General features: G+C 40.3%; 1 protein-coding gene across 1 annotated transcript; it reads right to left on the bottom strand.

Moving 5' to 3' along the window:
• Window positions 1-366: 366 nt before the first annotated feature.
• rtcb (RNA 2',3'-cyclic phosphate and 5'-OH ligase) lies at window positions 367-23073 on the bottom strand. Its single transcript, XM_043709418.1, has 12 exons — window positions 22896-23073; window positions 21066-21144; window positions 19169-19236; window positions 18051-18150; window positions 15468-15624; window positions 13134-13290; window positions 6542-6701; window positions 4674-4849; window positions 3761-3949; window positions 3136-3246; window positions 1965-2084; window positions 367-814 (listed from the first exon to the last, which is right to left on the bottom strand). The coding sequence occupies exons 1-12, from the start codon at window positions 22986-22988 to the stop codon at window positions 707-709; spliced, it is 1518 nt and encodes a 505-aa protein (XP_043565353.1). The 5' UTR covers window positions 22989-23073; the 3' UTR covers window positions 367-706.
• Window positions 23074-26986: the final 3913 nt, after the last annotated feature.

Below are 26986 nucleotides of genomic sequence, written 5' to 3'. Positions count from 1 at the left end.
GAACGCTGATAGGGGAGGGGAGGGAAATATATTCCTGGTGGTGGGGTCCGTTTGGAGGTGGCGGAAATGACGACGGATGATATGCTGTATATGGAGGTTGGTGGGGTGGTAGGTGAGGACCAGTGGGGTTCTGTCCTGGTGGCGATTGGAGGGGTGGGGCTCAAGGGCGAGGAGCGGGAAGTGGAGGAGATGCGGTGGAGGGCATCATCGATCACGTCTGGGGGGAAATTGCGGTCTTTGAAGAAGGAGGCTATCTGGGTTGTACGGTATTGGAACTCAAGATTAGTCGAATTATTTGATGGGTTTCTTAAAACAGAAGTTGTTCTTCCCTCTCCTTACGAAAGAATAGACGTTTACAAAAAGCCACAAGGTTTGACTCTACCATTTTATTGTAGATCTACTCACTGCATTGTGATTTTTAAAATCACAATTCCTGCTTTACCAAATTAAGGTGAAACACTCTGCAAAGTTAGGTGCAGAGAGAAATGCACAAAAAGTACAAACTCAAAATAAACAAACTACTAGCAACATTTGATGGAATTTCAGATTTTTGGAAATGAAGTGGAACAATACTTCATTCAGTATTTGTTTTGCACAGTAAGCCTAAAAATAAAGATCTTTCAAATAGGTAAACTAATTCCAATTTAAAAAGGCAGCAGCCCATCTCAAAGCACTTTTCCAAATTTGGCCCATCAAGATACCTCCATCAACCTTTTATAACTGCAATAGGTCGCAGTTTGATAGCTTTTTTGCTGATCCCAGCATCATGACATGTATTCACAACATCGGTTACATTCTTGTAGGATTCAGGTGCCTAGAAATAAATAAAATGACATTTAATGTGTCTACACGCTTTACATTAGTGCAGTTGTGTGTAATAAAACTAAAACAATGAAATGAGCCTGGGTCATAATTCTTTAGCAAAACATCATACAATAAATTTAGTTATGAACAGAGTTTTCAATCTCAAAACCAAGAACAGATAAAGACACAAAACATACATTAGCAGTGACTACACTATTTGCCATGTCGGGGCTCTCACTTCACATATTCAGAATTGAAAAAATAAAATGTATAAATAACATATCAATCTGTTACATAGAAATCAGATGAAAATACCAATTTTTGGTATGGCCCTAGCTTGGCAAGGATACACTATAACTCAAAAATCATTGATAACATGGTTATGTTGAATTTTAAGGAAAATAAAGTGCATTAAAGTTTGAACAGCAATATCAGAGTGACTGAATGCCGATATTCAGTTCTGCTGAGTTCCCATTTACTGTTCCAAAAAGGAAGGAACCAAACAAACAGTAAACCCATTATTTAAGTACATTATTAGCAAAGGCCACAGAGCAGGTCTTCAATAAACTCAACTTCAACATATGCATATGGTATTAAAAAAGGAGGAAAAATATAAACAACTCTTCACAGTTTTAATGAGTTAATGGATCTCAGCTGATGAAGAATTAGGAAAGTTACAGGGTAATGTTAGAACCAGGGTGAGGAATAGGAAATTGACATGAATATCAAATATGAGCCAATATTAGGGAATGCCCAACAGAAAATGCATAAGAGCAAGTAGTATGAGGAATTAACTGCATTTGTTTATGATACACTCCCTTCAAACAAACAGTCTGCTAAAACTACGTAAGCTCAAACACAAAGAAGGGCATTTGGGGAATGTTTTCCCATGCAAGCAGAAGGAAAATATATGTTATTTCTAATGCAATCTGGGTCTTTTTTGTTACATTTATAAATCCAGTTTGAGCTGATTAAATTGTAAATTATCATAACAAGACACCCCATATTCAGAAACAGAATTCAAACACACGTTATTACATTTTTCTTAATGTCATTTAACATGCACAGGAAAAGGTTAAGAAAGTAATTTGCTTGCACTACGTTTAACCAACAATCAAAAGAAACCACGAGAAAAGACAGAAGCAAAGAGTCTTTCTTACTTCTTCCATTACAAGTTTGGGTGAAGCAACACGAATAGCAATTCCCATATCTGCTAGTTTATCCAACACATCCTGGAAATCAAGGTTACGTCGGGATTTTGCACGTGACAAAGCTCTCCCCTGGGGAAAAAAAAAACTATATTAAGACTCCATTTACGTGAAGTTCGAAGGTTGCAAACGACAGTTCTAAACATGGAACCAAAAGTGTTTTCATGCTGCATTTTCACACCTAAGAGAATTTTTAATAATTTGCTGATGAGACTGCAAATTCAACAGGTGTATAAAGCATGTATTGAATCTGTTCAAAATGTTGACAACGTAGGAACAAAGTCAAATTTTCTAATGTACAGGTTGGGTATCCTTTATCTGCACATCCAAAAATCAGAAAGACTCATAAACAAAAGGGCTTTTTGAAAGCAGACCCAAATGGACCAGAAGATTCATTGAGTTTGGCTTTTGGTGGAAAAAATACCTTTGCTTGGCCCAAACAGACCTGAAAGAGAATTTAATTTCCAACAGTCCCAAAATCAGTATATCTAAAAGTCTGTTAAGATCAGTTTGGAAAAAAAAAATAATTAAAGGCCAAGTGTATCAAAAAACCAAAAAAAAGTCCTTTATCTGAATAACAGTTAGTCCTGAGGTTTTCGGATAAAAGATTCCAACTGTTACAGGATATCCGAAGCATTAGAATAAAATATGACATGAACAATACAGCTCATGTCATGTTGACTAAGCCCTTTTGAACCAGCAAGGCCTACTAGCTTCAAAGTCTACAGTTTCATTCAAAATCAACAAGATACAGTCCATCGAGAGAATACAGGTAAACATATGCTGGCGACCATGGTCAACTACTTAACAGTATTTGATGACAGAGTGGGTATATGGTAGTGGCGTGAGGAAAACAGAGCCAGCAAAAAGGCTGAATATCAATTATTCCAGGGTTAGTAAATCTCCACCAGGAGAACATTAAATAAATAGATTGTACACTGTCCTCCAATGTATTGAATGGTGCCTAGCTGATAAATATTAGAACAAAGACCATCAACACCAGAGGACAAGCAGATAATTTACAAAATTGTAAAGATCCACACAGATGCAAGTAATTCCAGAAAGGCAAACCATTGGAAATATACAATTAACATGCTCTACGCTCCACTACATATTTCCTTACCGCCCCATGGCAGGTGGTTCCAAAAGTTTCTGTCATGCCTTGTTCAGTACCAGTAAGGACATAGCTGCAGGTTCCCATTGTTCCACCAATCAAAACAGGTTGTCCAGTCAACTAAAGGTATTAGAAACAAAGGTAAATGGGAGAACACATCAATTGCACTTCCATGAAAAAATCTGAATTAGACTATCTTCTGAATGGTAATCGATATAATCCTTAAAAAACGAGTACTTTTCATCACCACAGCAATGTTGTTGCAATTCCCATTCTTACGCACCTTCCATATGTGGCAGTACTTCAGTTACTAGAAAGTACTACTTTTATAGTGACAGATCAATACAGCTTCAGCTTTGCATATTAAAATATTTAATTTAAACCCTAATAGTCCTTTCCATAACATGCACCCCAAAAGTCTCAACAATCTAAGTTACAATGCAAGCAATGTTCCCTCATTTTTCTGCTGCTGTGTGGACCTTCCAAGTGTGCAGCAAAAGCTTCCCAAATGGAAGCAATGCACCAGCACGCCAAGCACATGCAAGGAGCTTCCCAGCAGTCACACAGCTTAGAGAGAATGTTGCATGCTAACAAAGCTTTAGATAACTAGGTTTCATCACTACAGTTTCCATACCTGATAATCAACTGGTATAAGAGGGTGGTGTGGCGGGAAGGCCCGAGTGGAACCCTTCCTATGGATCAGCAACGTCTTCTGTTTTCCATCCACCACATGCTCCTCCACTTTGGCTATGTTGTGAGACACATCATAAATCACATGCATGTCCAGATCATCTGGTGTAGTGTTGAAGACTTTGGCAAATGCCTAAAATAGAGAGAGTGCAAGAGGAAGAAAGAATGAATGCAAAATAAAAGGGAGAGCAAGAGTGGGGAAGTTAGGAGAAAGAAAAACAAAGATGAGACAAGAAATAAGTTGCAGTGCGGTAAGGAAAAAGGGACAAAAACAAATGGAAGTGTGTGAAATATGGAGAAAAGAAATAATGAGAGAAAGTGCACAATGAGAAGGAATAGAAAGCAGATGAAAACAAAAAACGGAGAAGACAGAGTGAGATATGGAAGGAAAAAGAAAATGAAGTGAAATAGGATAGAAAGAGGAAAAAAACTTCACTAGATTGTAGCTATAATATGCTAAGTTTGTAGAAAACAGAATTTCCTTATTTTCCATTCTGTGTTCACTTTCTGTTTGAATGGATGAACCATATAGCAATGAATCCAACTTATACAGGAGCTACAAATTCAGGCAGAAAATAGGAGAGATTATTTCAACCATAGCTGCTTGTAAGAATCAGATATGATGAGCTACCTCCATTCTGAACCACCTCAAATGGTCTGAATGAGGCAAGGTGTGCTGTTACTCATCTCTGGTCTCTAACAGTAGCATTAAAATTAAAGAAAAATTGCTCAAGTGTGTACTTAAAACTAAAACAAACTAAAAAAAAAAAACAGTAGCTTAGAGAATAAATAAATTGAGGGGCAGTTTGCACAGCAAAATTGTAACCTCAGCCAAATAACAGTTCAACAAGCTCTACCTGTCTTGACAGGAAGGTCATAGAAGAGCGATTCACCCAGGCATAATTTCCAGCTGCTGCCATGCCTTTGAGATAGTCCTGACCTTCTTGGGAATTGACCCTGGCACATGCCAGCTGCCTGTCATTGACAATAATATTATCTCTCTTCATGGCTTTCTCCATTGCCACTAGGGCATCTGTAAAACAAAGCAAGGCTCTTCCTCAGCTAGCAAAAAGAATAATGAATTGATATATACTATCGCAATGAAGTAAAATCTACATTTTACTAACTATAATTAAGGAGAGACAGATTTCTTAGAATATTCAAATTGATCATACTTACAAAAATAATTTGCACCTTTTGTCAATACATGTCAGCAATATTAGAAAGGAAATTAGTAACCTTCATGTGATTGATAGAAGAGAAATAATGCTTGTTTTGTACAGTCAACATTGTCAGAGTCATACAGCACAGAAACGGACCCGTAGGTCCAACTTGTCCATGCCGACCGGGTTTCCAAAGTTAAACTAGTCCCATTTGCTTGCATTTGGTCTCTATACCACTAGACGTTTCCTATCTACGTACCTGCCCAAATGTCTTTTAAAAGTTGTAACTGTACCTGCACTTACCACTTCTTCTGGCAGTTCATTCCATAAATTTACCACCCAGTGTGAGAATGCTGCCCCTCAGGTCCCTTTTAAATCTTTCTCCTAATCTTAAAATAATGCTCTCTAGCTTTGAACTCTTATTCAAGGGAAAAGACCTTTGTTATTCACCTCACCTATGCCCCTCATGACTTTAAAAATCTCTAAGGTTACCCCTCAACTTCCTATGCGCCAGGGAAAAAGCCCCAGCCTATCCTAATAACTCAAGCTGTCCAGTCCAGGCAACATCTTTGTAAATATTTTCTGCACCCTCTCCAATTAATATTCTTCCTATAACAGGGCAATATTTTGCAATTTCCATTGAAACAGCTTCAAACGCCACTTTATGCTATGTTGACTTAACAGTTCAAACATGGTATGTCACTACTAATTACTGTACTGAGAGGAAACCTCAAGCTTGTTTTTATGTCCCTGTTTATTGAAATGCTCTCTCCTAAAAAAGCGAGCAGTCATCACCAGGCAGAAATAAACTGGATTGTTCTTAAAACAGAAAAAAGCATTTCAAATTAAAAACATTTGAAGTTAAAAACATTGTTGTGCCTTATCCAAGAGTTAGCTGTAACTGTTGTTCAAAATTTTGTAGCTCACAGCCACAAAGGAAGACAGCGACAACATCACTGTATAATTATTCATGGGATTTTGTAGCTTCAAAACTAAAAAAAGGAAAGTGCTGCAATATAAACCAGTTGAGATCACATGAGACAGATGTCACAATGCATCAGTATCACAGTAATCTTTACATTTCTTGCCAGGAGATTGAATTACAAAGGTGCTGAAAACTTGCTGTTTCTAGACAGAGCTTTGGTAAGATATGCGAGGAGTGCTATAAACAGGGGTAGGCCATTTAGCTACTCAAGCCTGATCCCAGAGAAACGCCTCAGCATAAAGATTCATCTATTTAAGATTGCAATGAGAAGAATTATTATTCAGAGGGTTCTGAACCTTTAGAATTCTCCACCAATTTTCAGTGAAGTGTTTTCAAGCTAAAATTGATACATATCTGGATAATAAGGAGTCCAAGGGATATCTAGGCCAGGTAAAGTTCAAACATTAGCTGTGATCTCATTGAATGACAGTGCAGGTTGAAATGACCATGTCGCATACTTCACTACTCAGTGTATACTATCAGACTGGATGAGGCACTGGGATGAGGCTTTGCACTGAATACAATGACATACTACTTTTCACTTAATCTGGTGCAAGTACAGAAAGAAACATCTCACCTGTTGCAACCTGGTGTCCAAAACCTCTGCTCCCACTGTGAATCATGACACAAACCTGGCCTTTATGGTCAATGCCCATTTTACGTGCTGCATAGTCATTGTAGATTTCATCTACCACCTGAATCTCAGCATAGTGGTTTCCAGCACCCAGAGTACCCAGCTAAATAAAATGAGAGGAGTGCATCAATTCAGTTCTAGTTGCTTCCTAACAACCACATTGTAACAACTATAGCTCAACTCTAGGTATAATTTCAAAGACTGACTTTGAAAAATTGAACGTTACACCTCACCAGACAGAAAGGCAAAGCAGGAAATTAGTTTGAATGCCATTAGTTGTATTACAATGAAATTTGATGATCCAGATAGTTGGGCATTGTGCACACAAAAGTAGTAAGAGATCAAAACAAAAGTGCTTGCAGACAAATAACAATATAACCATTCAATTAAAAAACTGCACACGAAGTTGATTCTGCTATGAGGTGTAGGCATGTACTGTACCTTTAAAAAAGAGTGAAAGCTGGCAAGGACTTAAGTACAAAGTGTGCTGAAAAATTTTAAAATGTAACATTTGGCTGTAAAACAAACAGCTGGAACTGAGTTGCTATGTTACGCAACAAATTCGAATTTGGCCAGTTTAAATTATCAAAATCCAATCGAATTTGAATTTTACTGTTTTGATGACATCAAACCAATGAGATGATCTGATGTTTTGAGGTATAAAAATCAGACACTTCGAACTGTTAGCCACAGCGACAAAGAGCGCCATACTGCCCGCAGACCCACACTCTGAAAGGTACCTGTTCACATGAAGTCTGTGCAGAAGACCAAAGAAAAAACCCCAAAATAACCTACAGAGGAAGACAGACAGTTGGCTGGTTTTGAAAACTGATGTTTTGTCAATCGGGGGTGGGTTAATTGGCTCAGTATACTGTTGTAGAGTGGGAGGTAGATAAATCATTAAGACTAAGGAGGTTTACAGGGTAGATAATTGTTATTTAATTTTCTTTCGTGGAGTTAAAGAATAAATTGTTAATAAGGAGAGGTGAGCTTTTCTGTGTATCTGCTTTAAATTAGCAGAACAGTTTACCCCATGTCATAACAATACCTATCCCTATAATCGTCATGCAAAAAGCTACTCTTGGATAAATCTTGGCATGATGTACCAATTACCACATACTATATAAAAGACAACAACTTTTGGAATCATGGTCCAAAATGAAAAGATTCAGTGGGAGAGGGAAAGATGTTTGAGACCCAATGGCACCTGTGTCTTTTTAAAGAAAGCTTCAGAGACAGACTGTTAATTTGGTTTTCAGTTAGGATCAGTTACATGGGCCAACAATCATTAGCATGCCAACAACTCAAAACCCACCTTACTGCAAAAGTAGTTTTGGTTACACGCCGGGTAAGTCAGTTTTTACCACTTAAAAAGGGACTTACCTTGAGAGTCTGGCCTCCATTTTGAACAGAGCGGCGAGGAGAGAGGGCAGCGAGAAGCGAGGGCTGCTAGGAAATTTTTAAAGTGGGCAAGATCTAAACCCTAGACCCTACACCATTGGTGTTCCCTCCCACTCACCTCCTCTAACCTAACTAAGAGTCTGTAAACTGGGTAGGTTCTCTCATTTTATTTTTTTCTTTTCTTCTCTTCCTTGTTTAATCCTGTGCAGGCTTTCAGATTAGCAGGGTATGGCTGATTGGGCAGTTGTATGTTCCGCCTGCAGAATGTGATAGGTGAGAGACAAGACACATGTCGCTGCCAACCACATCTGTGGGAAGTGCACCCAATTCTAGCTCCTCGAAAACTAAGTTAGGGAACTGAAGCTGGAGCTGGACGAACTGCAGATCATCTGGGAGGCTGAAGGACAAATTGAGGGAGTGTACAGGGAGGTGGTCACTCCTCAGACACAGGATAAGGAGAGCTGGGTTACAGTCAGGAGGCAGAAAGGGAACAGACAGACAGAGCAGGGATCTCCTGTGGCTGTCCCCCTCAGCAGTAAGTATGCAGTTTTGGATACTGCTGGTGGGGACGGCCTGCTAGGGGGAAAGCCATAGGTGTCAGATCTCTGGCACTGAGGCTCAGAAGGGAAGAGAGGCAAATAGAAAAGTGCTATTGGTATAGGACTTAATTGTTAGACGGATTGTCAGGAGATTTTGTGGTCAGGAACAGGACACCCAAAAGGTATGTTGCCACCCTGGTGCCAGGATCCAGGATGTTGCCGATCAGATTTACAGGATTGGGAAGGGGGGGGGGGGGGTGTGGGTAATGATCTCAGGTCTGCTACCAGTACCACGTGATAATGAGGTGAGGAACATTCAGCAAGTGCAGCTTAACATGTGGCTGCGAGGCTGGTGCAGGAGGACGGCCTTCAGATACCTAGACCATTGGGATGCCTTCTGGGGAAGGTGGGATCGGTGCATGAAGGATGGGTTGCATTTGAACTGGAGGAGCACAAATGTCCTGGGTGGGAGATTTGTTCTGTGGTTCAGGAGGGTTTAAACTAGTTTGGCAAGGGAATGGGAACCAGAGCTATGTATCTGAGAGGTGGGTAGTTGTAGATAGATTCACTACATCCTGTCACTGCCCTATCAGAAAATGTTTCACGTGATTAAACAAAGGGATCGTTTAAAGTGCGTCTGCTTTAATGCAAGGAGGGTCAGAGATAAGAGAGATGAACTTAGTCCCAAGTGCTGGTCCATGCTCTATGATGTTGTAGCCATAACAGAGACATGGGTTTCACAGGGACAGAAATGGTTGTTAGATGTTCCAGGGTTTAGAATGTTTAAAAAGAACAGGAAGGATGAAAAAAGGAGGGGGTGTAGCATTCCTAATCAGAGAGTGTGCATCACAGCAACAGAAACGAAAGTTGAGAAAGGTTTGTCTACTGAGTCAATATGGGTGGAGGTTAGGAACAGCAAGGCAACAGCACCTCATTGGGGGTTCTCTACAGATTGCTAATAACAGTAGAGAGATTGAAGAACTCATAGGCCTGCAGATCTTGGAGAAATGCAGATGTAGCAGGGTTGTTGTTATGGTTGACTTCAACTTCCCAATATTGACTGGAACCTCCTTAGTGCGGATGGTTTGGATGGAGCAGTTTTTCTCAGGTGTGTTCAGGAGGGTTTCCTTACTCAGGACGTAGACAGGCCGATGACGGGAGAGGCCATTTTGGATTTGGTGTTCGGCAGTGAGCCAGCACAGGTCTCAGATCTCGCAGTAAGAGAATACTTTGGCGACAGTGACCATAACTGCCTCACATTTACCATAGTCTTGGAGAGGAAAAGCAGCAGTTACCAAGGGGAGATATTTAGTTGGGGAAAAGGAAACTATAAAGCTATCAAACAGGAGTTGGGAAGTACAGATTGGGAGCAATTGTTCCAAAGAAAGGGAGCAACATACATGTGGAGACTGTTTAAGGAGCAGTTGTTGCAAGTGATGCACAAATTTGGTCCTCTGAGACAGGTAAGAAAGGGTAAGATTAAGGACTGAGAATGTGTTGCTGGAAAAGCACAGCAGGTCAGGCAGCATCCAAGGAGCAGGAGAATCGACGTTTCAGGCAAAAGGCTCATGCCCGAAACGTCAATTCTCCTGCTCCTTGGATGCTGCCTGACCTGCTGCGCTTTTCCAGCAACACATTTTCAGCTCTGATCTCCAGCACCTGCAGTCCTCACTTTCTCCTGTAAGATTAAGGAGCAGTGGATGACGAGAACAGAGGAGCTTCTCGTCAAAACGAAGGCGGCAGCTTACGTAAGGTGGAGGAAGCAAGGATCTAGCACAGCTAGAGGATTACAGGCTTACTAGAAAGGAGCTCAGAAATGGACTGAGGAGAGCCAGGATGGGGCATGAAAAGGCTTGGCAGGAAGGATTAGGGAAAACCCAAATGCATTTTACTCAGACATGAGAAATAAGAAAACGATCAGGAAGACGGTAAGGCCGGTCAGGGATAGCGCACAGAACTTGTGTGTGTGTGTGTGTGTGTGTGGAGTCTGAGCAGATAGGGGAAGCCCTAAATGAGTTTTTTGCTTCGGTTTTCACTAAAGAAAGGGACTTTGCTGTGATTGAGAACTTTGAGGAGCTGGGAAACAGGCTTGAACAGATCAAAATTGATGTGCTGGAAATTTTGGCAAACATGAAGATTGATAAATCCCCAGATTTATCCTAGGTTACTCCAGGAAGTGAGAAAGGAGGTTGCTAAGCTGGTGAAGATCTCCCAGATTTATCCTAGGTTACTCCAGGAAGTGAGAAAGGAGGTTGCTAAGCTGGTGAAGATCTTAACTTCCTCACTCTCATACCAGAGCATTGGAGGGAGGCGAATGTTGCTCCTCTTTTCAAGAAGGGGAATAGGGAAATCTCTGGCAATGGCAGACCAGTCAGTCTTACATCAGTGGTCGGCAAGGTTTTGGAAAGAATTCAGAGGGATAGGATTTATGATTATTTGGAAAAGCATAGCATGAATAAAGGCAGGCAGCATAGTTTTGTGAGGGACAGGTTGTGCCTCACAAATCTTATGGAGTTCTTTGAAGTGACAAGACAGGTCAATGAAGGTCGAGCAGTGGATGTGATGTAAATGGACTTCAGCAAGGCATTGATAAGGTTTCCCATGGTAGGCTCATTCACAAAGTCAGGAGGTATGGGATACAGGGAGATCTGGCTGTCTTGATTCAGAATTGGTTGGCTGACAGAAGGCAGAGAATGGTTGTAGATGGAAAGTATTCTACCTGGAGGTCAATGGCGAGTGGTGTCCCGCAGAGCTCTGTTCTTGGGCCTCTGCTCTTCGTAGTTTTATGAAAGACTTGGATGAGGAGTGGGTTGACACAAAGGTTGGAGGTGCCGTTGATAGTATTGAGAGCTATTGCAGGCTACAGCGTGACAGACAGGATGCAGAACTGGGTAAGAAATGGCAGATGGAGTTCAACCTGAATAAATGCGAAGTGATGCATTTTGGAAGATTGAACTTGAATGCTGAATATAGGATTAAGACAGGATTCTTGGCAGTGTGAAAGAACAGAGGTATTCTGGTATTCAAGTGCCTAGATCCCTCAAAGTTGCCACCCAAGTGGATAGGGTTAAGAAAGCATATGGTGTTTTGGCTTTCATTAACAGAGGGATCGAGTTTAAGAGTTGAGGTTTTGCTGCAGCTGTACAAGTCCCTGGTGAGACCACACTTGAAATATTGTGTCCAGTTCTGGTCACCCTGTTATAGGAAAGACGCGGAGGCTTTGGAGGGTGCAATGAAGGTTTACCAGGATGCTGCCTGGACTGGAGGGCTTGTCTTACAAAGAGGTCGACTATGCTCGGACTTATCTCTCTGCAGAGAAGAAGGAAGAGAGGTGACTTGATCAATATGTAGAAGGTAATGAGGGGCATGGATAGAGTCAATAGCCAGAGACTTTTCCCCAGGGTAGGACTGACTGGCACAAGGAATCATAAGTTTAAGATATTAGGAAGAAGGTATAGAAGAGACAGAGGTAAGTTCTTTACACAGTGAGTTGTGAATGCATGGAATGCATTGCCAGCAGTGGTGGTGGAAGCAGAGTCATTATAAGTGACTGCTGGACATGCACATGGATAGCAGTGAATTGAGAAGTGCGTAGGTTAGGTTATTTTATTTTAGATTAGGAATAAACCTCAGCACAACTTCATAGGCTGAAGGGCCTGTTCTGTTCTGTACTTTTCTACGTTCTATGTTCTAAAACTGAAAGACACTCTCCCACCATTTAATAGAATGTTGCCTTTAAGCGATGACTAAATGATTGAATAATTAATGTATACCTGCCCTATCCCCATTCTGTTTGCAGCACAGTGGCTCAGTGGTTAGCACTGTTTGCCTCACAGCACCAGGAACCCAGGTTCATTTCCTGCCTTGTGCAACTATCTGCGTGGAGTTTGCATATTCTCCCAGTGTCTATGCGGGTTTCCTCCGGGTGCTCCGGTTTCCTCCCACAGTCCAAAAAAAAAAAATGTGCAGGCCAGGTGAATTGGCCATGCTAAATTGCCCATAGTGTTAGGTGCATTAGTCAGGGGTAAATGTAGGGGAATGGGTCTGGATGAGTTGGTCTTTGGAGGGTCAGTGTGGACTTGTTGGGCCGAAGGGCCTGTTTCCACCCTGTATGGAATCTAGTCTAATCTAAACTGAAAAGACTTGAAGATGATCAGAGCCTAAAAGGACATGGAAAAAAAAATCATAAGTGACATCTCATCAAATCCTGTCAACTGGTGATATTGAACGGTGCTTCCCCACGATACATTTTCCTCCACCCAGAGCATACATGCATTTTTGTTTGTTGGCATGTGTGCAGAGGTTAAGTGGTCAGTTTCAGTTGGAGGAGTTATAGGTTGATTATTTATATTTTTGCCTGTGGTTAGAATTGATTTATTTGCAGTAGTTCCTCTGCAAAACTGATCACCGTTTTCAGTAACTGGACAGCATGAGGCAAGTAAATTGAAGATTTGTAATGTGACTGTCAATCTCAGAAGTAGTTGGGTTCAATAATTGGCACAATTTCCAAGTAGGACATGACAACTGCTCTTGGACACCTCTACAGGTCTGATGTTTACTTTCAGTCAGGGATGATGTGCATAAAAAAAAGTTACCTGAGGCAATCCTCTCTTTTTGGCCTTTGAAGAAACCTTAGAAGGATCTGCTTGCAGCATTCTGCCATATTCTTCACAATGCTCCTTATCCTCAGCCCAGGCATAGCCTTCCCTCAGTGACCAATCCACACCCATCTCTAAAGCTTCTTCTAAGTCTCTGCAAATAAATGTCAACTGTTAACAAGGTGGCATAAGGTCCAATTAATGACATATGCGAACACCGAATAATTGTATTATTTGAAGATAGTAAAGGCTCACTAGTCAAACAATGTTGTACCAATGTTTAAAATCAGGCTTTAAAATTTATCACAAGTAGAAAATATGAAAGTATGGAAACACATTTGAAGAAAGTGGAGAATATTTTGAACACACAAAGTATTCTAAGCATTCTGGTTCTTTTGAAGTCCAAGCCCACATTCCAAACAAAACTTCATATAATCAACAATAATTTCATGAACTAGAGTCAATAATCCTTTGGATATTTCTTTCAAAATGTAAAATAATTCTTACATCACAGCAACAAAAGTGAAACAAACCTATGATCCAATATTGCTGTCTTTTTAATTATCATATGCAAGGAAACTAAAATAACTAAATCACAGAAAGTAGCTCAAGACACTGTTGCAACAACAGTCTGTTTTGCTTGACAGTTCACTCAAGAGAAGAGCCAAGCCATGCCATGCCATTCAAACATCAACATTCTATGACATTTGTTCAAATAGCTATGATTAGCAGCTTTCTGAATTCACCAGTTGTTTAATGATTTTTAGGTAGCATTAGCAAGTGCTTTTCAAACTCCGTTTGACTGAGTGTCTTTTTTTGGGGGGAGTGGGGGCGGCAAGTCGTGTGAACTAATCCAAACCACATTAAAACATGTAAAAACATTACTGTAAAAACATTGATTACTAAATTACACAGTAATGACAATTGACAGTTTCCCAAATTTGCACTAAAAAAATTCCATTATAAATTTTACAAGCTGTGAGTTTAACTATTACAAGTCCCTTTCCTGTTACTGCTTGCTTTTTTTAAAAAGCTGTTTGAATAAATGTTTTGGGAATTTAAAGTCTAGATCAAATGCTATTCAACCACTTTTGAACAGAGGAAGAATGTATAGTAGGGCAGCATAGGTCCAATGCCTAAAGTTTTCCCAAGAAATGTATTATTTTGTACAGAAATTTATTTTATTTACAACAGAGGGAAAATTAAAAAATCATTCTCAGGGAAAAAGGGTGAATTCATTTCCAAAACTGGATTGAAATAGAAAACATGTTGGGAGTACAAAAGGTTTAAAAAAAAAACCTGTCACTTCTGACTGAAACTATTTTGTTACTACATTGTCAAATTGAAAATTAACACTAAAACAGCAGCTAATGAACTTGAAATACTCTATACAGACAATGAGCAAAACTAACATCATTTACAAATGTGGGCGGCACAGTGGTTAGCACTGTTGCCTCACAGCGCTAGAGATCCAGGTTCAATTCCCACCTCAGGAGTTTGCACATTCTCCCAGTGTCCGCGTGCATTAGGCGAATTGACCATGCTAAATTGCCCGTAGTGTTAGGTGAAGGGGTAAATGTAGGGGAATGGGTCTGGGTAGGTTGCCTTTTGGCGGGTCGATGTGGACTTGTTGGGCTGAAGGGCGTTTCCATACTGTAAGTAATCTAATCCCTTGCAAGGACTGTAACAAACACTACATTGGACAAACAGGCAGAAAACTAGCCACCAGGATACATTAACATCAACTAGCCACAAAAAGACATGACCCTCTCTCACTAGTATCCTTACATATGGATAAGGACGGACACCACTTCGACTGGGTCAATACATCCATCCTAGGACAAGCCAAACAAATGCACGCACGAGAATTCCTAGAAGCATAGTATTCCAACCGGAACTATCAACAAACAGAGTTGGACCCCATCTACCACCCCACTGAGCAAAGGAACAGGAAGTGACATCACCACAGAAATGACATCACCAACCCAAAGAAAGCAGGAATTTTCAGTATTGCTTCACATGAGGTCCACTGAAGATGTTACCTAGTAAGGTAACGAAACGTCTGGAAATGAACCTTTCAGCTCAGCGAGCAAACTGACATCCAAAACCTCAACCTGAGCTATAAATCTTCTCAAAACTCATTGCCATTCATCTAAATACCAATCAGAAGGGGCATACAGAAGTCAACATGGTGACTACAATGTTAAAACCTTGTTCATTTAAAAACCTGTATTTAGAAGGTGATAAGTGCTAAATAGCTCAGTTGCAATAAAACTTCTCATTCTCCCGATTTTCCCCTTTCAAAAATAAAAACTTTCACAGCATTCTTACTTGGCACCCATTGGGATGACTCCCTTGGATCCGACTCCTACAGGAATGTGGTCAAACATGGCCTGAGCTAGCTGTTCCTTCACTGGCTGCACATCCCCTTCATCAAGGTTGGTACGCAATAAACGCACTCCACAGTTGATATCAAAACCCACACCACCTGCAAAATCAAAATATATTTACATAAATAACACTCTTACAACATTAGTTTCTGATCTTCACAGCTCTTCCTTCCCCAAAATCAGGAATCTGAATGCATGCATTGCTCAATTCAGAGGTCTTCATTAATAAAAACATGGATTTGAAAGAATATGAACACGAATAGAAGATGGAATTGAGGTTTAGTTTCCTATTGCAGGAAAGTCCAAGTATCGAGATGTGGAGTGAAATGCATGAAAACAGCAACAATTTTATTGATAGAAACATAGAATCCCTACAGTGCAGAAAGAGGCCATTCAACCCATCAAGTCTCCTTACTGACACCCCAAAGAGCATCCTATCCAGAACTAGTACCCATAACCCCACATTTACCATGGCTAAACCATCCTGCCTGCTCATCCCAGGACTCTATGGCACAATTTAGCATGGCCACTCCACCAAACTTGCACATCTTTGGACCGTGCGTGGAAACCCATGCAGACACAGAGAGAATGTCTGTGCAAACTCCACACAGGCACCCAAAGCTGGAATCAAACCAAACCAGAGTCCCTGGCGTTGAGATGGCAATGCTAGCCACTGAGCCGCTGTTCTCCCTGTCGATTCTTTTTCAAACGTTTTGAACCCCTCGGTTACGCCACCCATCAAACCTGACTGAGCATAGGCTAAATTTACATAGTGTCCTCTTTAAGTGAACTCTTTCAACCCCCTGTATCATTCTGCTGAGTCCATCTCTCCAAGGTCAATACATCCTTCCTGAAGTGCAGTGACCAGAACTGAACTGTTACTCCAAATGGGGTCTGACCAAGACTTGATATAACTGAGAATTACGTCCACTACCTGATATCCCCAAGTCCCTGAAAAAAAATTCTCTCTTTTTATGAAAAAAAAACTGCTGATGGTGAAGATCTGAAACAACATCTGATTGATGGAGAAGCTCAGCAGGGCCAATAGCATTCACAGAGAGACAGCAGAATCAAAACCTAAAGTCCAGTGACCCTTTTTCAGAACAGGACTCAAAATGTCAACAGCTGCTCTCTCCACAAATGCCCTAGATTCACTGAACCTCTCTAGCAATCTCTGCTTTTGTTGTTCTTTGCAAGTGCTTCTTGTACCTGCAGTTAGTATAGGCAAGGAGTATCCTGTCTGGTTGATCTTAGCCACGGAGACTGGACTAGGGATGGCAAAAGTCTACTCTGTATTAATAATTACAACTTGTACTTCCACAGCACCTGTAACATAGGAAGACACCCTCAAATGCTTCACAAAAGTGCCTATCAAAAAACATGTGACACTGAGCCACATGGAGATATTAGAATGGATGACAGAAGATAGATGACTTGATCCACCAGTGTGGTTGCACAGAGCATCAAAAGGGAAGAGAACAAGGGATGAAACCACAGCCACCAATATTGAAGCAATGGACATCAGGGTGGCTAGAGGCCAGAACTGGAGCAGCACAGAGACCTTTAGTGTTATGGGGCTCTAGGAGGCTGTCGGGACAGGAAGACAAGGAGAGGTTTGGAGGAGGGTAGGGAAGTGTAGAATGCCATCATGAAAACAAGATGACAGTTTTAAAACGATCGATGGACCTAGATTCAATTTAGGTCAATGGGACAGGGTGTAGTGATTTGGTGCACATTAGGCCAGGGATAGCAGAATTTGACGATCTCCTCCATATGGAGAGCAGAAAGACAGGAAAATGACCGGGACAGAATTGAAATAGTCAAGTCTAGATATAACAAGTATATGGGTTATGACCCTAAAACTATCCCTGTGCTGCGGGAAACATTGAGTCTAGCTGGGTGCCTTTCCTGGTCAGCGCATTCTAGATGCTAACCACTTGCTTATAAAAAAATTCCCTCTGCTTCTTTTGCTAATTATTTTAAATTTATGATCAATCTAAGCCCCTATACACACACACACAGTAAAAGTCTCCCACAGAAAGAAGTGCCACAATTGCCAAATTCAGAAGTACCAAGACCTCTTCAGGCAGAAACCTGCAAATACCCCTTCAAAACCCTTTGAAATCCAGATTTAGAGGAGCTACTTGGTTAAAGCCCATAAACTGAGTTCACACTCTTCACATCCTAAGAACTATACAGAGTTAAAGTCCAAAACTTCTAAAGTTGGCTTTGAGGATCTGCTCAGAATAACTCATGGGTTACATTTAGATAATTTTGTCCTCATACACTGTTACAAAGAACATCCTAAAAAAGAATGGCAACCATTATAAAGGAATTACGATGATGATTACATTCATGTGCTTTTCTAATCTAATGTAGAGCAACATAATCCAATCTAATGTAGAGCAACATAATCCAATCTAATGTAGATCATTAAGTAAAAGCTCAAATCCTCAACTTATCAAATACTCTACAGTGAAAAATCTGCATCAACTCAATCCAGAGTGTTTATTTTTGCCTTTACCTGGTGATACCACAGCCTCAGGATTATTCATGTCAAAGGCAGCCATGTTTCCAATTGCAAACCCATAGCCTGAATGGACATCAGGGAGCCCAATGGATTTCTTTAAAAAAAATAAAAACAATACTTCAGTCACTAGAAATGCAGTCTGAAACAAATACATCAGACCCCACAGACAAAGTAATCTGCTAAATTCTAGAATAGTTTTAATTGCTGAGGTAAACTCACTACCTGCAATATTTCACAAAGTTTCTAGTTATATATTTCAAAACATTTCATCTTGGAGGCTTTATTTTAAGCTTTAACAAAAGTAACCTCATGTTAAAGCATCTTGACTATATAAACATTCTGCATAGTCAAAACTTTAATTGTGAAATGAAGTTTCAAGCCAGGATACAAATTTTGTTGTAACAATCATCATCGGATCAAGAAGCTACAATGCTCTGAAGTATTATTAGATCAGAACTTTTCATAATCTCAGCTTGCAACCATGATATCACGAGGAACCGTTAAAGGCCTTGTTGTGAATTTTAATCCACGTGTTATGTAGAATTCCCATTAAAACAGACATCTTGTATATTATTTAAATACACTTCATATTTTGATACAATCAATTTTCAAACAAATCTGTTCCCAAGAATCTCAGTCACCACCCAAACCATTCTGGAAGGTATATGAATACAACAGCATTCATGAGCACAAAGTTCTAGCCAGACTGGAACGATCTGTTGGTTAAGGACACCTCTTTGAATGCCTCCATAAAAACAGCAATGCCAAAGTCTATTCTCACCTTTAATTGGACATTACAAAGTAGAAAAGATTTATTATTTCATTTTACCATGTGCATCTCACAGAAATCCAACATCCAAGTGCACCCTCTTGCAACAGTAACAGTCCACAAGTCAATATACATCTTTTACAGTCAAAAATTTAAAGGTTATAATATTTTGGTTTATTTGTTCTATTAGTCAAGCTTGTTGAGACCTACTTCAGATCATTTTACATGAGAATAAAGCAGCACAGTCAGAGAAAGTTTTTCTTTATAATACATTTATTTTAACTTTGTCAACAAAAACGTTCCACAGAGCAACAAATTTGAAGTTAACTGATCACCAACTCACGTGAACAATCCCAGGCAATGCTGCCACATTTCCAATCTGCTTCATGGCTGGCATGAAACCACCCACACCTAGAACAAGACATGGATCAACCTTTTTAGCTTTTCTTTAGTTGCAAGTAATAAGATATGCATTGAATGACATAGGAAAGAAAAACAGACCAAATTAAAAGGAATAGCTCATCGATTTTAAAAAACACGCACTAAGCCATCCATTTCTGAGAAAATCCAAACCATACCAAATTTGAAGTGCAGCCACAAACAAAAAGGATAAGGCTATGTGGCCTTATATATTGAACCATGTAATTTTTCTACAACATTTGAACAGCAGTGCTCAAGTAAGCCAATGACATTAATCTTATTTGTGCAAGCAAAGATCCTAAATGAGCAAAATCACACAGATTCGATGCAGGAATATGTTATTACTCCATCTAAGATATATACACACACACAAATATATAAACATGATCTAGCAAGCATCAATATTAGCTACAAAATTACAAATTATGTTCACGTCAAGATATAGAGGAGACTAGGGAATTAATAACAGAAAACAATAACTTAGGTCCTTAAACACAGTGGAAGTAAATCACAGGACACGTAGTTTGTGGCGTTCCTTTTCTTGCTACATCCACAGCTTATAGAGTCATAGAGATGTACAGCATGGAAACAGACCCTTCGGTCCAACCCGTCCATGCCGACCAGATATCCCAACCCAATCTAGTTCCACCTGCCAGCACCCGACCCATATCCCTCCAAACCCTTCCTCTTCATATACCCATCCAAAAGCCTTTTAAATGCTACAATTGTACCAGCTTCCACCACATCCTTTTGCAGCTCACTACATACACGGACCACCCTCTGAAAAGGTTGCCCTTTAGGTCTCTTTTATATCTTTCCCCTCTCACCCTGAACCTATGCCCTCTAGTTCTGGATTCCCCAACCCCAGGGAAAAGACTTTGTCTATTTACCCTATCCATGCCCCTCAATTTTGTAAACCTCTAAGGTCACTCCTCAGCCTCCGATCCTCCAGGGAAAACAGCCCCAGCCTGTTCAGCCTGTCCCTATAGCTCAAATCCTCCAACCCTGGCAACATTCTTGTAAATCTTTTCAGAACCCTTTCAAGTTTCACAACATCTTTCCCAAAGGAAAGAGACTAGAACTGCACACAATATTCCAACATGGCCTAACCAGTATCCTGTATAGCCTCAACATGACCTCCCAACTCCTGTACTCAATATTCTGACCAAGAAAGGAAAGCATACCAAATGCCTTCTTCACTATCCTATCTACCTGCGACTCCACTTTCAAGGAGCTATGCACTTGCACTCCAAGGTCTCTTTGTTCAGCAACACTCCCTAGGACCTTACCATTAAGTGTATAAGTCCTGCTAAGATTTGCTTCCCCAAAATGCAGCACTTCACATTTATCATTGTGAGCTCAATGAATTAAACAAAAGACTTGGACATTCACTTCACATGCTTACTGCTGGTCAGGCCATCACAAATCATCCTCGAGAAGGTAGGAAATTTAGCTTCAGATTCCGGATTCCTGTTAATTAACAGCAGCTGTGATGGGATTCGAATGCAGGCCTACAGATTAATAGTAAAGACAATTGGACTAATAGTCCAGTGACTTATACAATAGGTCATTACTAGTATTATTCAAAATTTTTGGCATGATAGCTGCCTCCTATGTACAGACATCATTAACCTGTAGTGCTACATGAACCTCTGCTATATAATACCATTCTGCTCCCCAACACGAAGGCCAAATTATAATGCCAAATCACAATGAGCAAATCCTATTTTGAGATTCTATATATGAAATCTTTTTATCACATGTGCAATCTGACTCATTTATTGATTAGTTATCACAAATATTTTGTTATTTGTTGTTACCTCCTCCACGACATGAATTTCGCAGCTCATCAAACATTAATTTCTCCAGGGTATCATTGACATAAAACACACCTTCCACCTGGAACAAGGAAAATCAGTTCCATCTTTAAGAAATTAGACACAACATGTCAATATATAATCATTTTTTACCTGATGTCTACTTGTAATAATGTGTTTAAGATCTCATTAACACAGAAGAAGTTCCTACTAAGACTAAATGTGTGATGGTCAAGCTGGAATTTCTCCTTTCATCCAATTCACTGACTACAGCGACTTGGTGTTGTGAACAAGACTAAACAAAGTTAAATGAATAGTTACCAGCTATTTCTCAGGAAAAGGGAGTGTGGGCTTGGTTCACTGAAAAAACCTAGCCACGTTAATAGACTGTGAGCTCCACAGACACTACGAACCTTGACTATCCTGCCTGACATGTTTTTTTAGATTACATTACATTACATTACAGTGTGGAAACAGGCCCTTCAGCCCAACAAGTCCACACCCCCGACCCGCCGAAGCGCAACCCACCCATACCCCTACATTTACCCCTTACCTAACACTACGGGCAATATAGCATGGCCAGTTCACCTGACCTGCACATCTTTGGACTGTGGGAGGAAACCGGAGCACCCGGAGGAAACCCACAAAGACACGGGGAGAATGTGCAAACTCCATACAGTCAGTCGCCTGAGGCGGGAATTGAACCCGGGTCTCTGGCGCTGTGGGGCAGCAGTGTTAACCACTGTACCACCGTGCCGCCCATGTTAATGACAAGATTGAGATGGTTCTACATTTTAAAAGGTGCAGCCATTAAGACTTTAACCCAAAGTTGCACAAAATTCCACAATATTATTCAAAGAGCAGTGCAGAGTTCTTTTGATGTCTTGGGAAACATTACTTCCATGACATGTATTAACATGTATTTTGTAAAAATCCTTGCATTTGCAGCATTACCACTGGCTAACTCAAAGTGCTTGACAGCCAATTAAGTATCTTCCTAGGCAATACCTTGGGATCAAAGGTGATTTACTTTGAGATTAGTTCAATGGGTGCCGAGGTAGCAAATAAATGCAATGCGTGATCTGCAAATGCTGCAATACATTGTACAGATAATGCTTGAAGGGTTAGGTAAATGGATCATTTAGGATTTTACGAGTTTGTCCAACGTCTCAACCTTGTCCCTCCTGTTCCTAAGTTGTAATGTAGGAGATTTTAACTTACCAAAAAAAAAATTTGAGACTGCCACAGTGTTAAGGGCTTACATGGAGAAGAATTTGTTAAGTTTGAACAAGAGGAGACCTTGGAGTGCAGGTTCAAAGCTCCATGAAAGTGGAGTCCCAGGATAGTGAAGGAGGCATTTGGTATGCCTGTCCTTATTGGCAGGGCATTGAATGTGGGAGGACATATTGCAGCTGTACAGGATATTGGTTTGGCCACTTTTGGAATACTGCATGAAACTCTGGTCTCCCTCCTATCGGAAGAATGCCACGTAACTTGCAAGAGTTCAGAAAAGATTTACAAGGATGTTGCCAGGGTTGGAGGGTTTGAGCTACAAGAGGCTGAACAGGCTGGGGCTGTTTTCTCTGGAGCGTCAGAGGCTGAGGGGTGACCTTATAGAGGTTTATAAAACCATGAGAGGCAGGGATAGGGTATATAGGCAAAGTCTTTTCCCTGGGGTCGGGGAGTCCAGAACTAGAGGGGCATATGTTTAGGGTGAGAGAGGAAAGATATAAAAGAGACCCGGGAGGTGGAGTGAGCGGAGGTAAAATGGAGACATTACCGCGCCAGATGTCCATTTCAGTTTTTCTGCCTTTGTCAAGCCGCTAGAATTACCTGCATGTTTGGAACAAACCCCTTTTTAATCCTCCAGCAGTTTTTGTGGATTTTATCCAGATAACCCAGCTCATCATTGTAACTGCGACTCATGGCGACCTCTTAACTTCACACCGGCCCAGCTCTAAAACAGCGCACGCGCACCGCGCCTACAGCTCCCGTTTTAGCTCAAAACAAGCAGCGCGTTTCACTCTGAGCTTTTCAAAACCCCAGCCTCGTACGCACCAAATCAAAGCACCCTTCCCAGTAACGTGATCCATCAAAAAGGTCCGAGGCTGATTCTAATTACACATATTTTAATCTATCGAGCTTCTTTGAAAGTAAATTGTTCAAGTAATACGTACCGGTCTCAAAATACAGCAGATGTTCTCAATCCTGTGGTAAAGAAGAAGGCGGCCATTCACTCCATTGGGTCAGCACTGCCTCCTCCAATAAGCATTTTGACTGAGCGTCACTCTCCTCCCAGACCTGAACCTCATTGTTCGAAGAAGATTTTAGTTGCATCATATTTAATTTGTTCCTCTGTCTGCTTCTCTTTCTTTCTCTCTCTCTCTGGACATCGTTTCAAACTATCTATCTCACCTTCCCCCATTTCATCAATACAAATGCTGTCCTTTCGCAGTTACGTTCAGTTCCGATGAGGGGTCGCCGGACTCGAAATGTTAATTCCTTTTTTTCTCAACATAGTTACTGCTCGACTCGCTGTGTTTATATAGCACTTCCTGGGTTTTTTTTGTTTGGAATTATGTATGTTGGCCGGAAACCTTTTCTCATGATCTTTCTTTGCATCTTAAATATGTTGTTGCATGGACTCTCTCAACCTTCTGTATTGCTGTTAGTCCTCAATTGTATTGTCTATCTGACACATAAGGTATTTATTTTAATTTATATCACCTCTTTCAATAAGAGAGGTCTGTATTTGTTTGCCTATGCTTTTTCTTTTGAATGAGTATACCCTAAAGTACCATCTCTTTGAAAGTAACCTCAGGTAATTTTTCCCATCATCCCAGCTCTGTTCTTGTCAAACTGAAATTGTCTCTCCCCAGTTAATTGTTCTTACTCTGGAGTGCCTCTTTTTCTATCATCTTCCTAAACCTTACAATATAATGATCATTGTCTCCGAAATGTTCCTCCACTAACTATTGATTGACTTGGCCCATCTCATTTCCAAGAATGAAGTTCAGTGCATTTTTTAGTGTTGGACTAGATACATACTGCTGTAGGAAGTTTTTCTGAACATAATCTCGGAACACTTGGCCCTCTCTGGCCTAAATGCTTTTTTCAACTTGTGTTTGTAATAGTCACTCTTCTGTGGTATTTCTGATAATGGGTTATCAACCTGAAATGCCACAGATTCATCTGACCTGAATATCTCCAGTATTTTCTTCTGTATTTCAGATTGCCAACAGCTACAATAATTTTCTTTATCAGAATGTACATTTAAACTCACACTTAGTGACATCTTTGGATTTTTGTTCTTTTTACCATCTTATTGAATTCCTCTTGCAGATTTTATTGGTCTTCAGAATTATTTATTCCCCTTCCTTTTTATTTTTGTACTGGCTGCTAATTTCAGTATTTCCTAGATCTATTCCCAATTATTTAAGATACTTTAATGGTCAAAGAATCATTGGAGCGATAAAGATTGAACATTGTCCATCAGAACCATTTGGAATCCCCAGTGAAACTAACTTCATTAGAATCGTCGAGGAAATTGAATTTGCAGTGCACCTGTGACTTCATTTAAGTCAGTGAATTTGGAGTGCTGACTCACTTAAGCAAATTACTTAACCAGGAAAAACTATAAGATTAGAAACCTCTCAAACTTTAAAGCCTGGGTAACTATTAAACTGAATCTTCAATTCATCATGCTCCCTATCTACTAAATCTGACCCCAACAGTTCCCCTTCCCTGTCTTGACCTGATTGCAGACCCCGGGCCGAATCCAACTAGACGAGCACTGGAGCCCAGTCTGACCTCTCTTTCCTGTAGTATGACATGTTCAAAGATCACTTTCCTGACCATCTCTACAGTCCCACCATTTTGTTATCACCTGTCAGACTGATGAAATTCCTCTGCATCTGAACATACACCTCCAGGCATATCAAATTCCCTACCTCGCATACCTTTCTCTGGTGGCCTGATATTCCTGAACCCAAACTCCCTTCCCACCCCAGCCTGACCTTCATAGAGCTGTCATCCCTTCCTCCACCTGGCCTGATTCTCTCAGCCGCAACACTTCACTCTCCACTGTGGACCCTATTTACCATTGCAGAAGGGGGTGTGGTTTCTATAAAGATTTTCTTTGCTGCTGAATTCATGTAGTTCTGGAACAGTTTTGCAGTTGGAGGTCACTGTACAGGAATCTCCAGTGCACAGGCCACCATAAGTCGTGAGTAATTTTAATTCACTTAGGTTCAGAAATATGGTTTACTAATCTGGATGAAAAATCTGGACTAGAAGCTTAAGGTTTAAGTCCCTTCTATACCTTGTTGGCCATAGGAGAAGTATTCATTACGTGGTTCAATGAAATTAGTCCAACTTAAAACAAGAGGAATCAGAGCAGCAGATGTGATCCAAGCAGATGTGACTACTGAACAAGTTAGATTCCAGTCTGAAATCTGGCTTGCTAGGACATGTTTTTGGTTTAAACAAGGTGGTCTTCCTACACCTTGTGATCTTATGGTCTTATCACATTGGGAAAACTAAACCTTAAGCACACAATGCTGCAGGTTTGGTTTTAACAATAAAACAGAAGTTTATTATCTAAAAGAAATGAAGATTAATAGATAATCAAAAATACTTACACAGAACACAAATTTAAAGAGAGAGAATTCCTTTTTCTGATACACAATTACACATAGATTTGACTTAACAGATGCTTCTATTCCTGGTCTTGAGCATCTGATAGCCTCTTCCTTGAGCCTTCATATAACTGAGAGTGGACTTTCTCAGCTTCAAATACACCTTCATGTTTTTAAACAAAAACCTCTTGGACTTTAAAACATTCTTCCTTACACTGAGGCAATTTATTTCATAACAGAACTGAACAATCTCCCTTCTTTATGAGTAATGATTTCACACATCCAGCTTCAGCCAATACTTCTGTAAAAGCTGCCCAACTGAAATTCAAAGGCTTTTTTTTATATATTCATTGGTTGCTTCCTCAATACAAAGGAAAAATATCAATTTCTGACTTTTAAACTGGAAGCTCAATACACAACTGTTTCTGTTGTTTTCTTGTAAAAACTCTCCCAAGGAAGAATTCCAACCAGTCTCTAATAATTATTTTTGTCAGGTTGTACTTTAAAAGAAACAATAATTGCTTCAGAGTTAACTATGAGAATATTCTGAAGGTGAATCATATCAGATTTGAAACATTAACTTTGTTTCCCTCTCCATAAATAGTGCCAGACTTGCTGAATTTCTCCAACACTTTGTTTTTATTTCAGGTTTCCAATGTCTGTGGTATTTTATTTTTCTATTAATTCTTAAAATGGAGAGACACACAAATCAGAATCCACATACCACAAATTGAAATCAAACTTACTATTTAAATAATTGTAAATCACACACCTTATATTGGAATTTTGATTATAGGTGACCTTATTGAAACATTCATGATGCTTGAGGACTTGACAGGGTAGATGTAGAAAGGTTGTTTCCCCTTGTGGAAGAATCTAGGCCCAGAGGGCATTATCTCAGAATAAAGGACTATCCATTTAAGACAGAGATGAGGAGGAATTTCTCCTCTAAAAGGGTGGTGAATCTGTGGACTGTTTTGCTGGAGAGGGCTGTGGAGGCTGGATTGTTAAATATATTCAAGACTAGAGAACCAAGAGTTATCAGAAAAGGTCAAGAAGGTGAATTATCAGATCAGCCATGATCTCATTGAATGGTGGAGCTGATCCAGTGGTAAGGTAGATGGCCTCCTTCTTTAGAGACCGCAATTTCCCTTCCCACGTGGTTAAAGATGCCCACCAACGCATCTCGTCCACATCCCACACCTCCGCCCTCAGACCCCACCCCTCCAAGCGTAACAAGGACAGACCACCCCTGGTGCTCACCTTCCACCCTACAAACCTCCGCAT

Source organism: Chiloscyllium plagiosum, chromosome 19 (genome assembly GCF_004010195.1).
Source record: "Chiloscyllium plagiosum isolate BGI_BamShark_2017 chromosome 19, ASM401019v2, whole genome shotgun sequence".
In the NCBI taxonomy this organism is placed as follows: domain Eukaryota; kingdom Metazoa; phylum Chordata; class Chondrichthyes; order Orectolobiformes; family Hemiscylliidae; genus Chiloscyllium; species Chiloscyllium plagiosum.
This window is presented reverse-complemented; position numbering and strand designations above follow the sequence as displayed.